Genomic DNA, 15,589 nt, shown 5'->3' with positions numbered 1-15,589 from the left:
AGTGGTCATGTAAGTGTACACCTTTGTCAACAGTTATTAAAATATGCTTAAGATGCAGGCATTTAATTTACTATAAATTGTACCTCAATAAAGTGGATTTTTAAAAACGATAAAGAGGGTTGACTGGATACCTCTCTGGCTGGAGCAATGAGACGGTGCCTCTGCTTGAGGGGGTGTGGTGGTACAGCAGGGCTGTTTTCACGCGCCCACTGGAAGCTGTGATGACACGGCTGAGGCCTTCTGCTGTGGCGCTGTCTGTCTCTGATGTTTAGCTGAACACAATGGCTAGAGCTAATGTCAACTGGACCAGTCTCTCCTGGACTTCCCTGTTGCCTAAAAGTGACCTGGGAAAAAGGAGGGCCTTGTTCCTTGTTTGGAAGATTAGGCCCAAATTGAATGGAGGTGGCCTCTTCCAGAGCATATTCTTTGCTGGTTATTCAAACTGCAAGGAAGGGCTGAATGGTGTTGCTGAACTTGACTCATGTACCTGGTACATGATTTCTACCGCAGTGGCCTGTTTTACTGCAGTCATGGAAATCAGTCCCGTTTGGCTAATAAAGAATTGGTTGCTGCTTCATGCAGGGAACTATGGGGAAAGTAAATGGGTGCTTTTGAACGTGTTCATAAAGTATATGAGAAGGCCAAAGAGGACTTTATAGGGGGCATGTCTACTTCTTATGGTAGCATATCAGAGACCACTATTCATTTGTTTTTTGTGTGAAATTATTAGGCAAAAACTACTGGAGTAACAAATTACTTTGACAATACAGATGAAAAGTCTGTAAAAGAAGTATCAATTTTGTGGGAATGATGCTGCTGTCACCTCAAAAACTTGTACCACAACCACAGGGTATGCATACACATGAAGTTGTAATCACAAGACTATGCGAAAAGATCATACACCGTGTTTCGTTGTTCAAGAGGGAAGCGCTCTTTATGGGTCTCTGTACTGTGGTCTCACAGCTGTGGGAAGGCAGATTCCAAACACTGCCATCGTAATGACCACCTGTGCATCCGTGGTCAGCAACATCTGGCTGCCATCGTATAAAGAAGGGCAACCAAAAGATTGCGGTGGGCCATGGAATATTAAAGCCAGCCAGGTGGACCGAAGAAAATGAGTTTGGGATCATGTAATATGCCCAAGTGGAAGTCTGGTTTTAGGAATTAAGGTGGTCACACATTATTGGTGTTTTGGGCAATGTGGGAAAAAACAAAAACAGACCAGCTGCCTCCAAGGATATGCCATTAAAAGCACGCCTCTCTCCAAACCGCTGCATATTCTGTCAAGACATCCGACAGTTTAGTTCTGTTGACTGATGACAGTCAGAGTACAGTGTTTATTCCATGAGCACTTTTGCACTCATCTGAATTAAGCCACCTCTAATCATATATTGTGAAATAACTTTACAAAGGTAGTACTGATTTTCTAACTTTTAGCTTCTCTTCTCCTTGTAAAGTTGGAAAATAGCAAAAATAATAGTGAGCTCCTCTGTATTATTTTTACATTTTCCTGACAAGATCTGATAGAGTTTTTTAATTTAGCATTAGTAGATGCTGTTTTTGACAACCAATGAGGTAATGTCTAAAAATCTTATGGACAGTCGTAGCAGGTTTTGTTTTGGTTGGTTTTCTCATATGGAATCTTAAAGGATCCCAACTGGCCAAAACAATCTTGAAAAGGAAGAACAATGGAGGCCTCTCTCACTTGCGATTTCAAAACCTGTTAAAAGAGCTACAGTAATCAAAACTGTGGAACTACCATAAAGAAAAATATTTATCCAGTGGAACACAATAGGGACAGCAGAAATAAACTCTTATACATATGGTCAAATGATCTTCAACAAGGGTGCCAAGACCACACAGTGAGGAAAAGACAGGCTCTTCAACAAATGGGGCTAAGGAAGTTGGATATCCCCATGCAAAAGAAAGAAGGAGAACCCCAACCTTACATTAAATATAATAACTCAAATTGGATTAAAGACCTAAACCTAAGATATGAAGCCTGTAGAAGAAAACAAGGGAAAAGCTTCATGACACTGCATCTGACAGTGAGTTTTTGGATATGGTACCAAAAGTGCAGGCGCCAGAAGTAAAACTGGACAGATGGGATTACGTCAAACCTAAAAGCTTCTGTGCGCGTCAGAGGGAAAATCAACAGGGCGAAAAGACAACGCACGGAACGGGACAAAACATCTACAAATAAGTATCTGCTAAAGGGTTACTATACAGACAATAAAAAGAACTAAAACTCAACAAAAAAATAACCGGATTTCAAAATGGGCAAAGGACTTGAATAGACATTTTTCCAAAGAACACATACAGATGGCCAACAGGCATGAGATTCAGTATTCAGAGTTTGGTATTAGGAAATCTATTCATGTAATCCATATTTTATAGATTGAAAGAAAAAAACTTAATAAAATATGAAAAAGTAGATGCTTCTTTAAGTGAAGAAAACATCCCTATGTCATTCCTATGGCTGATATTATGCTTGATAAAAGTTACTAAAAATATTCCTGTTAAGGTCAAGAACAAGATTAGTATGTAAAACCCCTCTTAATACTGTTCTGGGGGTACTACATAATTAGCATCCTAGTCAGGCAAGACAAAAAACCTGTAAGATAGAAAAATGTAAAAACATCACCGTTTGCAGATATATATATAATACGTATTATATATATATAATCAAACACTTGGAAAGCTCAAGAGAGTTACATAAAAAAACTGTCATAAACAATGAGAAAATTCAATAAATTGGGTCAGCTACAAAATTCATCTGAAGATGAGACTAGCTTTTGTCATATTAGAAAATAGCCAGTTGGAGTATAATATGGATGAATGCCGTATTAGTCCATATTATAGATTATGCCATTTCCAATAGCAATAAATATAAACTACCTAGGAATAAATGTAATAAGACATACAGAATCTTTATAAAGAAAATGTTAAAATCTTCATCAGGTATGATCATAAAGGAAGGGAAAAGCCTGCTGTGTTTTCAATAGGAGACTCCATGTGATAAAATCAGTTTTCTCTTAATCTATAAATTCATAGTGATTACAGTAAGAAAAAAAATGCATGATTTTTTTTTTTTTGGAAAGCAAATATTCTAAGGTTTAGAAAGAAATGTAAATGAGAATAGCCAGAAAAATTCTGAAAAGAATGAAGAGGGACTAATACCAGATATATAAAACATTTAAACGCTTAATAAACAGTAATGCTATAGACACATGGTTGGAGATTAATGGGCTACAACAAAAAGTCCAAAAATAGATTCAGATACACAGATGATAAAGCAGATGACGAAGGTGGCTTTTATACATTAGTGATGAAGAGATAAATTGATAAATGCTGTTTGAATAACTGGATAATCTGGAAGGTAACATGAAATCACATCTTACACTAGGAAAAATTCCACATGGATCATAAATATCATCGTAAATAAGCTAGAAAAAAATCACAGGAGACTGACTCCTAACCTGAAAGGGTGAAGTTCTCTTGAAATATGACACAAACCCATAGGACAAAGGAGTAAAGAAACAGGACCTCAGACACACACTCTGTCAAATGACAAAAGCAAAGATCTGTCCTCTGATGTTCTTGGTGTGGTAGGTAGAATAACAGCCTCCCCGAGACGTCCGTGTCCTCATTCCCAGACCCGAACATGTTAGGTTACAGGGCCGCACACGCCGCCCCTCCCTGTGCTCACCCCACAGCTGACCTCACTCAGGCCCAGGGGTCATGCTTGCTTCTTAGTTTCCCATTTAAAACTCTCTCATGGTACACTGTATGTTGCAGAAACCGTCTATGGACATGATTTGGTCCTGTGCTACACTGTGGCCTTGAGTCTCATCAGGGAAGATTTTGCATGCACACACATGTGTACACACACACCCACACACACACATACACCCCCTCGGGAACATCTGGCAATGTCTGGAGACATTTTTGGCTTCACAACTGAGGGGAGGCCAGGGAGGCTGCTAAACATCCTGCCATGCATAGAATGACATCCCCACTTCCCGCCCCCACTAGCTCCTCGACAATGAATTATCCCACCCAAAATGTCAACACCACTGAGGTTGAGAAACCCCCATCCAGAGCAGGAGCACCCCAGGCAAAGGACAGCCTCAAAACGGGACAAAGCCTCAAAACAGGAATACACTTGATGTGCTGAAGCCGGCATGTGTGGACTCGCATTGTCTGCTCGCGTGCCCCTACAGCAGAGCTGAGGTAGCTGGCAAAGCCTGAAATACGTCCTGTCTGGACCTTGAAAGAAGACATCTGCCAAACTCTACGTGAATGGAGCAGCAAGAGAGGCTGGTTTGGCTGTAACCGAGCAAGCAACATGGGGTGGTGCGAGATGAAATCAGAGTGGAGGCAGGCGACAGATTACAGAGGCACCTCAGGCCAACAGAAGTTGCTGGGATACTGAAAGCGTTCTATTCTGCACTGCCCGCAAGGGCAGCCCCTGGCTACTCATGGCTACTCAGCATCTGAAGTGTGGCGTGGGCAGCTGTGACATGGGATTTTACTTTTACTTTTAGTTAAAAGTTTCAGTTAAAAGCCACAGCACGTGTGGCTGATGGCTACAGTACAGACATAGAGCCTTCTAGGCCATGGGATAGATTCGGGCTTTTCTCTTGAGTGAGACAGGAAGCTGTGGGCAAGTTGTGAGCAGAGATGTAATACACCCCCGCTGAAGACTGAGAAGGGCTTCCCAGGTGGCACAGCGGTAAAGAATCCGCACAAGAGTGGATGCAGAGTGGGGGGAGGCGGCCACTGCACTTCCGAGTGGTGGGGGGAATGTGGGAGGTCGCAGTGTTGCTTGTTGGTGAGAAGTGGCTAAATTCTGGATATATTTTGAGGTAGAGCTAACAGGATCTGCTGACAGACAGAATACGTGTGTGAGACGGAAAAGTCAGGGATGCTTCGGCAGTTTTTGACTTAAGCACGTCAGGTAGAGTCCCCTCGTACTGATGTGCAGAAGAAGCCGGGGGGCGGGGGTGGTATACTTGTCAGGGACGTAAGTTCAAGGTGTCTTGTGAACATCCAAGTGGAGCTGATAGGATACAGGTATCGAGTTCAAGGGAGAAGCTGAAGCTGAAGGCGGTAATTGGTGATAAAGAACTTGATCCGGTGGTGGGAACATTCTCTATCTGCACTGTCCAGTACAGTAGCCACTAGCCACAAAATAGCTACTGAATATCTGGAATGGGTCAAGTGCAACTGAGGTACTGAATTTTGAAATGGATATAATTGTAGGGAATTCCCTGGTGGCCCAGAGGTTAGGACTTCCGTGCTTTTACTGCCGAGGGCCTGGGTGCAATGTCTAGTCGGGGCACGAAGATTCCACCAGCCTGGAGACACAGCCCAAAAAAGAAAAACGTATTTACTTATAGTGAGTTTAAATTTCCATGGCCACGTGTGGCCAGTGGCTCCTCCTCAGCCAGCAAGGTGGGAAGGGCGTGTATCGCGCGGCCCTGGAGAAGGTCCCGGGGAGCAGACGTGCAGAGCAGAGGCCCAGGGCTGAGCCCGGGTCCTCCAGCTTGTGCTGAAGGTGAGCTCCGCCTCAAAGTGCCCGCCGCCTCCTCAGCCCGCTGGGCAGTCAGCCACACTGCGTTCCCTCTCCCCACGCACGCCTCACTCACCTGGGCACGGGCCTCCCGTCGCCACTTCCCCCACCGTCCAGGGCTCTTTGCCTTGCTCCAAGAAGGATATCACATCAGGTTTGGAAACGGCAAGACCTGGACGTAAGGAAAAAACATGCCACCCGGTTATGCTGCGGGGCCTCAGAGTTCAGATCCAGGGTTAACAAGCAGGACAGGCACGAAGGGCCAAGGGAACAGGAGAGTCACATGAGGGTTGGGGCAGACGCAGCTTCAGGCCAAAGAGCTGCCCTTTAACCACCCAAAAGACCCTCGACATTGACAAGGAACCCATGCGGCCCGGGGTAACCTCCAAAGTAACAGCCCGCACCGCCTTACCCAGTGAGACCAGGTTGCTATAGGTCTCCAACATCACGTCTCTGTACAGATCCCTCTGAGTGGGCGCCAGCTGTTCCCATTCTTCTTGGGAGAAGACTATGGCCACATCCCTGAATAAGTCTGACCCCTGGAACAACAGGCAGGTATGCTATAAGCATATTTCACGGAAACATTTTCCCATGGGATGAGAGGCGATGGAGGAGGTCTCTGCAGGAATGGGGTGTCCTGGTGGAGAAGGCTGGGGCTGGAGGCGCCTGACGTGACAGGTGAAGGAGAAGATGAGCACAGGTAAAAGAGCGGTTCAGGTATTCTCGCACAAACCACAGCTTGTGTGCTCGGGTCCAGGAGGAAGATTAAACCCGGACAAATCGAGTTTTCCCGGTTAGGACAGTGTCATCGAGCATACTGCCTCCCCTGTGCTTGGTACATGATAAATTCTCCGTGTGAGGCCTGTCATCTGGACTTCTAGGAGTAACAGCAACAAAACCCAACAGTTTTTGGGTAGTCTTTCCTCAAAATATTAAAAGATATACCTAATATCTTGTGCATGCTCAGTCGTGTCTGACTCTCTGTGACCCCGTGGACTGTAGCCCCCCAGGCTCCTCTGTCCGGGACTTTTTCAGGCATGGGTTGCCATTTCCTCCTCCAGGGGGTCTTCCTGACCCAGGGATGGAACCCGCGTCTCCTGCACTGGCAGGTGGATTCTTTACCACTGAGCACCTGGGGAGCCAGATGTTTTACCTTAGAGAATAGAATTTTCGTTTGTCAAGAACTGCTTGAAGACATAGGCTCATCATTATATGAAAACATATCACACAAATTTTTCCTATGGGGAAAATCTTGAATGATGATTACTTTTATTAGCTGCATAGTTGATTATCAAGTGAAATAACTGACTCAACCATTCTTTTATTTTGGATGCAGAGGTCTCCAAGGTCTTTCTGCTCTTTCAAAACTATGACTATCCAGATTTGGAACAATGCATCCATCTAACTGGTGGTCTTACAGTCCCAGCTCTGCACTGTGCTTGCTCTTAAGCTGAAGAAGCTGGTGGAGAATGACCAAGATTCCAATGCTCTGTTCAGCCTCAAACTGGACCTTAATGCAGGCATTTAATCTCCTAGATGCCCTGATAAACTTCAGTTACACACCCAACTGTCAATATAGGAGATGGTGACCCCACACTGAAATTGAGCCCAACCAATACCAACTCCCCTGATTTTGTGTGTGTGATCTCTCATCAGTATTCATCTCCATTTCATCAAATCTCAGTTCTTGTAAGGGATGTTCTCATTTTATATAAGGAAATGGATTTCTTCTCCCTCTGGCCTCCCAGAAGAATACCAAGCCATCAGAAGACACAGAATGCTATACAGAATGAATCCACATGGGCACTAGTCAGCGTGGATGGGGCCAAGGGGGAGGGAACCTCTGAGAAGCAGATTCTTGGATGGAACCCAGGGGGGAAACTTCAGGATAAGGAAAACAAATATTTACATGATTTGAAAACTCACGAGGGACATGACTGTCAGGATCTCATGGGCTGCTGCGTCCTCCTCTTGGTTTGTCTCTTGGGGAAGGGCAAAGTCCTGAGATGACAGACCTGAGTGGGGAAAGAGCAATCACATGAGAGGCCAGGCTTGCCTCACAGCTCCCAGAAAGTGCGCAGTGACAGTGCCCACTCTGCTCCCCACCACCCAGTTACAGGGCGCCTTCCCCAGTTCCACCTTGTTGCTGATGCAATCTGAGGGGGGGACGCATGGACCTGGGCCAGCGACTGAGAATTGGGTCCCTGGGACAAGGAAGGCTGTCCTCAGGCCAGGGAGCACAGCCTGCCTGATCTGCTCAGTGAAGCCTTCCCAGAACCAAACCGTCTAATACTCGCGTGCCCATACTGTAACACCCTCAGAGGTCTCCCTGGCTCTGAACCTAACTTTCTAATTCATAAAGAACCCTACAGCCCTACCTAAGGTCTGGCAGGCACCATTTTGCAGACCCTGCCTTGAGTCAACACGTTTGCAGTGGGCAAATTAGATGGGGCAGGCCCAGTACTCCATAAATAAGCCTCTGCACAGAGATGTAAGTGAGCGAAGCTTTGGGCACAGTATTTGATGAAAAACGGAATCAAGATTGGTACATAACAGTTCACAAGTAGGCGAGTGATTGAATTATATGGATGTCAAGCAACTATCAAAAGTCATGTGGGACAACATCAACCGACAAATACGTTCGCAACTGGATCCCTTCTACAACAAGGTAACATTCAGCAACAGAAGTCAAACCCACCCACCTACTGACAGGCAGGCTAACACTGTCCAAAAAAAAACTAAGCTAAACTGTAATGGAAAACATCCAAGTATTAAGAATGATGCCATTTAACCACTTCCTGAGTTCAGTAAAACAGTATTTTATAAAAGAGCTTAGGACATTGCCCAACATGTAACAAATACTTAATTCTTAATGTGTAAACGGAATAATGATTTTGTTTAGTCGCTAAGTAGTGTACGACTCTTGCGACCCATGGACTGTAACCCACCAGGCCTCTCTGTCCATGGGATTCTCCAGGCAAGAATACTGGAGTGGGTTGCCATTTCCTTCTCCAGGGGAATCTTCCCCAACCAGGATCAAACCTGTGTCTCCCGCATTGCAGGTGAATTCTTTACCACTGAGCTATCGGGGAAGCCCACTGTTCCTTAATATCACGTAGAAGGCCGTATTCCTTACAACAACTTTCTTTAAAGCATTATTTGTATTCGCTGTAACTATTTCATTACAGGGGTGGCCCGTGACTTACTCAGCCATCTTCCCATGAATGTATCATGATAGTGAAAGTCGCTCAGTTGTGTCCAACTCTTTGGGACCTAGTCCATGGGATTCTCCAGGCCAGAATACTGGAAGAGGTTGCCTTTCCCTCCTCTGGGGATCTTCCCAACCCAGAGATCGAACCCAGGTCTCCCGCAGTGCAGGCGGATTCTTTACCAGCTGAGCCACAAGGGAAGCCCCAATGGTTGGACAAATTTTGAACAAGAACATAATATGTTTCTAAGTCGCTGCTTGTAAACTAGAGGTTCCAAATTTTCAGGGGTCTTCCAACTCTGAGAGTCTTATGAGACAAGACTTCACCCCAGATTTTTAAAAGGATGCATAAGAAAAATGCAAAACATCCATAAGCAAGCAGTTTCTGGGGGCCGCGACCCCCAACAGGCACACCCACCTAAGGGGTCCATGGACCCGGGCCATGAGCCCTGGCGGCAACAGGCGGCGACAGCAGGGCGCGCCGCGGGGGCCGATGGGGAGTGTAGTCCGGAGCCCGGAAAGCCGCAGACGGACGGCGAAACGAGACGTTCCGGTTCTTTCCAGGCCCGTGACCCGCCCGGCCGCGGCGCCCAGTCCGGCGCAGACCCCGGGGCTCCTGGTAAGCTCCGGAGCCCCTCACCTGCCAACTCCTCTGGTCCAGGTGCCCCGCGGCCGCGCCCCCAGCAGCCCCGGGTGCGCTTCCTCGTCCGTACCAGTGGACTCAGGAGCCGGAAGATGGCGCAGACGCACAAAGCACTGCCGATGCTGCGTCGCGGTTGGACAGGCGCCGCAGTGTCTTCTGGGAAACGTAGTCTCCGGTCCTCAAGGCTGGACCCAAGGAGCAAGACTGCGTCTCGCGATGCTTCGAGTGGGCGGGGCTCCTGCGTAAATCGGTGCGTGGGAAACCGTCTGGGATACGAATGTACCTTGTGGGTTTCGTGGGTCGCCGGGTGAGTGCCTTGGCGTCGGGCGCGCTCTCCTCGCGTGGCTGTCTCCCTGATGCAGGTGAGTGTGGGCGTGGCCGTACCCAGGTGAGCTGTGTTCGGTTCTGACCCGGTCGTTAAGTGTGTGACTGGGACCGTTAAACGCCGGGTATATGTTTGTGTGTGTAAAATCGGTATGTGGAAAAAATCCCATTATTAAATCACCGTCGCCGTGGAACAGCCGTTTTACTGGAAGACTTGGAGGGAGGAAAAAGTCCGAGAGTTCGTTTGGTAACTAATTTTATTTATTTATTTTTTTGGTAACTAATTTTATTTTATTTATTTATTTTTTAATTTTTTATTAGTTGGAGGCTAATTACTTCACAACATTTCAGTGGGTTTTGTCATACATTGATATGAATCAGCCATAGATTTACACGTATTCCCCATCCCGATCCCCCCTCCCATCTCCCTCTCCACCCGATTCCTCTGGGTCTTCCCAGTGCACCAGGCCCGAGCACTTGTCTCATGCATCCAACCTGGGCTGGGGATCTGTTTCACCATAGATAGTATACATGCTGTTCTTTTGAAATATCCCACCCTCACATTCTCCCACAGAGTTCAAAAGTCTGTTCTGTATTTCTGTGTCTCTTTTTCTGTTTTGCATATAGGGTTATCGTTACCATCTTTCTAAATTCCATATATATGCGTTAGTATGCTGTAATGTTCTTTATCTTTCTGGCTTACTTCACTCTGTATAAGGGGCTCCAGTTTCATCCATCTCATTAGGACTGGTTCAAATGAATTCTTTTTAACAGCTGAGTAATATTCCATGGTGTATATGTACCACAGCTTCCTTATCCATTCATCTGCTGATGGGCATCTAGGTTGCTTCCATGTCCTGGCTATTATAAACAGTGCTGCGATGAACATTGGGGTGCACGTGTCTCTTTCAGATCTGGTTTCCTCAGTGTGTATGCCCAGAAGTGGGATTGCTGGGTCATATGGCAGTTCTATTTCCAGTTTTTTAAGAAATCTCCACACTGTTCTCCATAGTGGCTGTACTAGCTTGCATTCCCACCAGCAGTGTAAGAGGGTTCCCTTTTCTCCACACCCTCTCCAGCATTTATTGCTTGTAGACTTTTGGATAGCAGCCATCCTGACTGGCGTGTAATGGTACCTCATTGTGGTTTTGATTTGCATTTCTCTAATAATGAGTGATGTTGAGCATCTTTTCATGTGTTTGTTAGCCATCTGTATGTCTTCTTTGGAGAAATGTCTGTTTAGTTCTTTGGCCCATTTTTGAATTGGGTCATTTATTTTTCTGGAATTGAGCTTCAGGAGTTGCTTGTATATTTTTGAGATTAATCCTTTGTCTGTTTCTTCATTTGCTATTATTTTCTCCCAATCTGAGGGCTGTCTTTTCACCTTACTTATAGTTTCCTTTGTAGCGCAAAAGCTTTTAAGTTTCATTAGGTCCCATTTGTTTAGTTTTGCTTTTATTTCCAATATTCTGGGAGGTGGGTCATAGAGGATCTTGCTGTGATTTATGTCGGAGAGTGTTTTGCCTATGTTCTCCTCTAGGAGTTTTATAGTTTCTGGTCTTACATTTAGATCTTTAATCCATTTTGAACTAATTTTAACTAACTTTAAAACGTTGTTGCGTCGCTTAGTCGTGTTCGACTCTTTGCGACCCCAAACATTCCAGGCTTCCCTGTCCTTCAATATCTCTTGGACTTTGCTCAAATCCTGTCCATCGAGTCAATGATGCCATCCGACCATCTTGTCCAGTGTCGTCGCCTGTCCTGTCCTCAATCTTTCCCAGCATCCGGGTCTATTCCAGTGAATCGGCTCTTCACATCAGGTGGCCAAAGTATCGGCCAGGAGGCTCAGTGGTAAAGAATGGGCCTGCCGTACAGGAGACACAGATTCGATCCCTGTGTCGAGGAGATCCCCTGGAGAAGGAAATGGCAACCCGCTCAAGTATTCTTGCCTGGAGAATCGCATGGATGGAGAAACTTGGTGGGCTATACTCCATGTGGTCGCAGAGAGTCCGACACGACTTAGGGACTAAACAATTTTAAAACATTATGTCAGATATCGGATAACGGATAACTTTCTCTAGAAGAATACAAGCCTTAATAAACAATACCTGTTTAGCAAAAAAAAAAAAAAAAACAAAAACATTATGTCAAAAAAATGCTGAAATACTTGCAGATTATGAAGGAAAATACAGAATCAGCAAAAAGGTTTTGAAGGAGATGTCAAAGAGTTTTCTGTTATGAGATGATATTTCTCGGCTAAGACCTCTAGCTACAGGTAGTTCAACTTTGGTTTGTGAAAGCGTGAGAAGCCCTGAACTTTGCCCATCCCCGGACAGCGTGTTCTGATATGGTGGGAAGTCCAATGTTCTGGATCTGCTCAGACCCTGTTAAACCTGGCCTGTGAATGAGGAAAACATTTCGGTCCAGGGTGATACAATTGTCCGTGAGCCAGACCCAGTCCAGCGCCCTTGCCTCTTGAGTTGTCTTACAACACGTTCTCTTGCATCTGCCTTCTTGAAACGTTTTTTCTAAGATCTGTGCATATTCACGTTGCACATCTGAAGAATGCTTTTCTCTAGGTTAATTTCAAAATGTAATTTAAACCCAATAAAAATACCAGTACTGTTTCTCCATTGGAAATAGACAAGTTGATACTAAAGCTCAAAGTAAAAAGTAAACTTGCAAGAATGGCTAAGAATATTCTGAGAAAGGAAAGCTATAATGTATGCTAAAATGACCAGATATTAAACATTCTAAAAAGGGTCTATAATTGTAACTACTGCGTGGTATCAGCTCATGAATTGTTAGGTGGGAGAGACTAGATGGTCCAAAAATATCAAGTGCAGAGGGAAGTCTACTGTGTGTAAATGTGGCAAATCATTGGGATAAAAATGGATTTTTTTAATAAAAAAGCTTGTGGAATAACTGGATAGTCAGTTGGGAAAAAATAAAATTATATTAATAGCTCACATAATGCAAAAGAATAAACTCCAAATTGACTTGAGTTCTAATTTAAACCATACAAATAGCAGACATGTACAGAGGTGAATTCCATTATGACCTGAATGTGTGGAAAGACTTTCTGACTTAAAAATCCAGATGTAATAAAAGACCGCTGCACTTGAGAACATAAAACTAAAGCACTTATGTAAAGCAAAATACACCATAAGCAAAGGCGAAACACAAATGACAAAATTTTTACAACTTTATGAATCTCAGATAAGGAGCTAACATTCCTGATAAGTAAAAACCAAAAGCCAAAAAATGCAGCCTCTGCATTCAATTTAGTAGATTGTTTTTCATAATAGCTTTGGTATCGTGATTTGGAAACTATTTTATGTGCATTATTGTTGTTCCTCAGTTGCCAAGTCATGTCTGACTTTGTGACCCCGTGGACCGCAGCACGCCAGGCTTCCCTGTCCTTCACTGTCTCCCGGAGCTTGCTCAAACTCATGTCCGTGAGTCGGTGATGCCACCCAACCATCTCATCCTCTGTCGTCCCCTTCTCCTCCTGCCCTCCATAGTTCCCAGCATTGGCGTTTTTAGAACTGAGCAACTGAATAAAGGTATTGATTTGTTGGTGGCCAGTGTTTACTGTGGGAAAAGAGATATAAATAAAGGATAATAGAAGATAAAGAACCACCCCATGATGTGGAGTTGGTGTGAACTCATGATTAAAAATATGTTTGTGCAGCTCACTGAGATGAGTGTTAACACCCATAGTGATGGCATGCTAAGATCAGGTACTAGTGATAAGATGTGGTGGAAATGGCACTTGACCTTTATGATCTCCCCGCCCAAAACACAGAGCCTCATTTTAATGACAGCATGGCAGACAAATGGCAGTCCTTGGACATTCGACAAAATATCTGCCCTGAACTCCACAAAAGTGGAGTGATGGTCATTGTAAACAAGGAAAGTCTTTGAGAAACCATCACAACTAAAAGGAGCCTATTGAAACACAGCTACTAAAAATAACGTATCCTGAGTGAGATCCTGGAAAAACCAAAGGACATTAGATAAAAAGTGGGAAAGATAAAGTGTGGACTTTAACAATAATGCATCAGTGTTGGTTCATTAATTGTTAAATTAACCAAAACTGGGTGCAGAGTGTGTGGGAACCTTCTGTATTCTCTTTGCAGTTTTTTCTGTAAACTAAAAACTTCTAAAATAAAAGTTCATTTGAATTAGTCTTTTTTTTTTAAAGTGTGTGTTTGTATAATTTTCTTTATTTGGTGAAGGAGTGTGGAAGCAATGATGCCTCAGTAGCAACAAGCAGACCTTGGTCTCTAAGTACCATTCTCTAATGAAAAGGAACCAAAGCTTACTGGGGTGATGTCTGATTCCAGGATGATGGCAGGGAAAATACAAAATGAGAATGTAGTATATACTTAGGCCCAAAAGTAAGGGGTGTGCACAAATATCCCAGAGGAGCCCCTGCCCACAGTGCAGTGGTATAAGAGCACAAAACTTGCATCCCACTTTATATGCAAATAGAAAACTAGATAATATGTAGGAAACAAGTCTTTTCAGATATTGGACACCTGGTAGTGTGAGACTTTGGTCCCTGAGAGAGGGGAGAATAAATGACTCCCTCCTGCAGCAACGGCTCTCTCTCTGGAGGCATATTGCAGACAACACAGGAAGGAGGGACGCAAGCAGAGCACACCAGATTTCCTAAAGTGAGACAGCAGAGCTGGGGAAACTCAAGTGACTGGAATTAGCTGAGTGGAGTGTGGAAGAGGAAGGAAGGGATGGGAGGGAGGTACTCAGAGAAAGAGCTCCAGAAATATGCACAGGAGTCTCTGTGCATGTATCTATTTAAAGGGAAATTCTAGAATGTGCAAAACTGTAGGGACAGAAAGATCAGTGGTTGCTCTGGCCCACAGGTTCAGGGAAAGTTGGAAAAGGAATGGAAGGGGAGTTTGGGGGATGATGGAAATCTTGCATATCTTGATTGAGGTGATGATCACATGGATGTAGATATTTGTCAAAGCTCTTTGAAGCGTATCCTCCAGGATTCAGTTTGAGGAGGGCTTTTGTGGGCATAACTGGGACAATCTGAGCATCAGTATAATTAGAGTAACAGTATAAATCAACATATCTCATATATTCATTCTAAAATGATGACTGAATGAGAAGAGAAAGAACTTACAGAATTCTGACTAGTAAATATAGAAGGAATGATAGAGGTATCTTTCAGCCATCATGGACGTAATTGATTCCAGCAGAAATACTGATTCTAAAGCTGTTGCTGAAGATTGATAATGAACAGGATGTCTTTGTAGTCTCAAATGTATCTGCTCACAGATAACTGGCTACAAAAGCAAAAATGGCCACTTCAGAGTGATCACCACTAATCAGATGCTTCGAATTTGCAACTGTCTTCGGGACTATAGGTTCTCAAGGTGGGAAATTCAGTCTTGCTGTGCTCAGTCACTTGTTGGTTTAATAAGTAGCCAGATCTTGTCTCTAAGATTTTAATGTTTTGTTCATAATGAACTTTTTACATTGATCTTTATTTTTAGAAACATTTCGTTGATGTACCATGTGTTTTGGTTTCTGGTTTGGTTTTGTTTTTTGGTGCCCCCTTAAATGTTGTGTATGAAGGAGTGCTTCACTCCGGGAGCTCTAGTTCCCACGTTTAAATGAGGAGGGGGCGGAGCAGAGGAGGAATGAGAGCAGATGCACTGCTGGAGCTGATGAAATTCTACCTTGCTCTCGGGGTCTGCTCCCTTCGGTTCTTCAGTGGTTAAGGTGTTCCCATGGATTGTAGCCCCCCAGTCTCTCTCCATGGGATTCTCCAGGCAAGAACACTGGAGCGGATCAGCATTTCCTT

At 44.4% G+C, this 15,589-nt stretch overlaps 1 protein-coding gene and 1 pseudogene across 1 annotated transcript in view; one reads left to right on the top strand and one right to left on the bottom strand.

Annotated features, from left to right (window-relative positions):
* The window catches only part of LOC122692883, a 31,711-nt gene that overhangs the window by 13,184 nt on the left and 2,938 nt on the right, over positions 1-15,589 (bottom strand). Inside the window, exons 2-5 of the mRNA XM_043900697.1 lie at positions 9,202-9,819; positions 7,502-7,590; positions 5,988-6,114; positions 5,652-5,747 (exon numbers count right to left, since the gene is read on the bottom strand). Of these exons, the coding sequence (XP_043756632.1) occupies positions 5,652-5,747; positions 5,988-6,114; positions 7,502-7,590; positions 9,202-9,819 (930 nt within the window). The remainder of the gene's footprint in view (positions 1-5,651; positions 5,748-5,987; positions 6,115-7,501; positions 7,591-9,201; positions 9,820-15,589) is intronic.
* Positions 148-909, top strand: LOC122691443 (annotated as a pseudogene).

Source organism: Cervus elaphus, chromosome 4 (assembly GCF_910594005.1).
Source record: "Cervus elaphus chromosome 4, mCerEla1.1, whole genome shotgun sequence".
NCBI classification, from domain to species: Eukaryota; Metazoa; Chordata; class Mammalia; order Artiodactyla; family Cervidae; genus Cervus; species Cervus elaphus.
The sequence above is the reverse complement of the archived record's forward strand: the minus strand, read 5'-3'. Positions and strand labels throughout refer to the sequence as shown.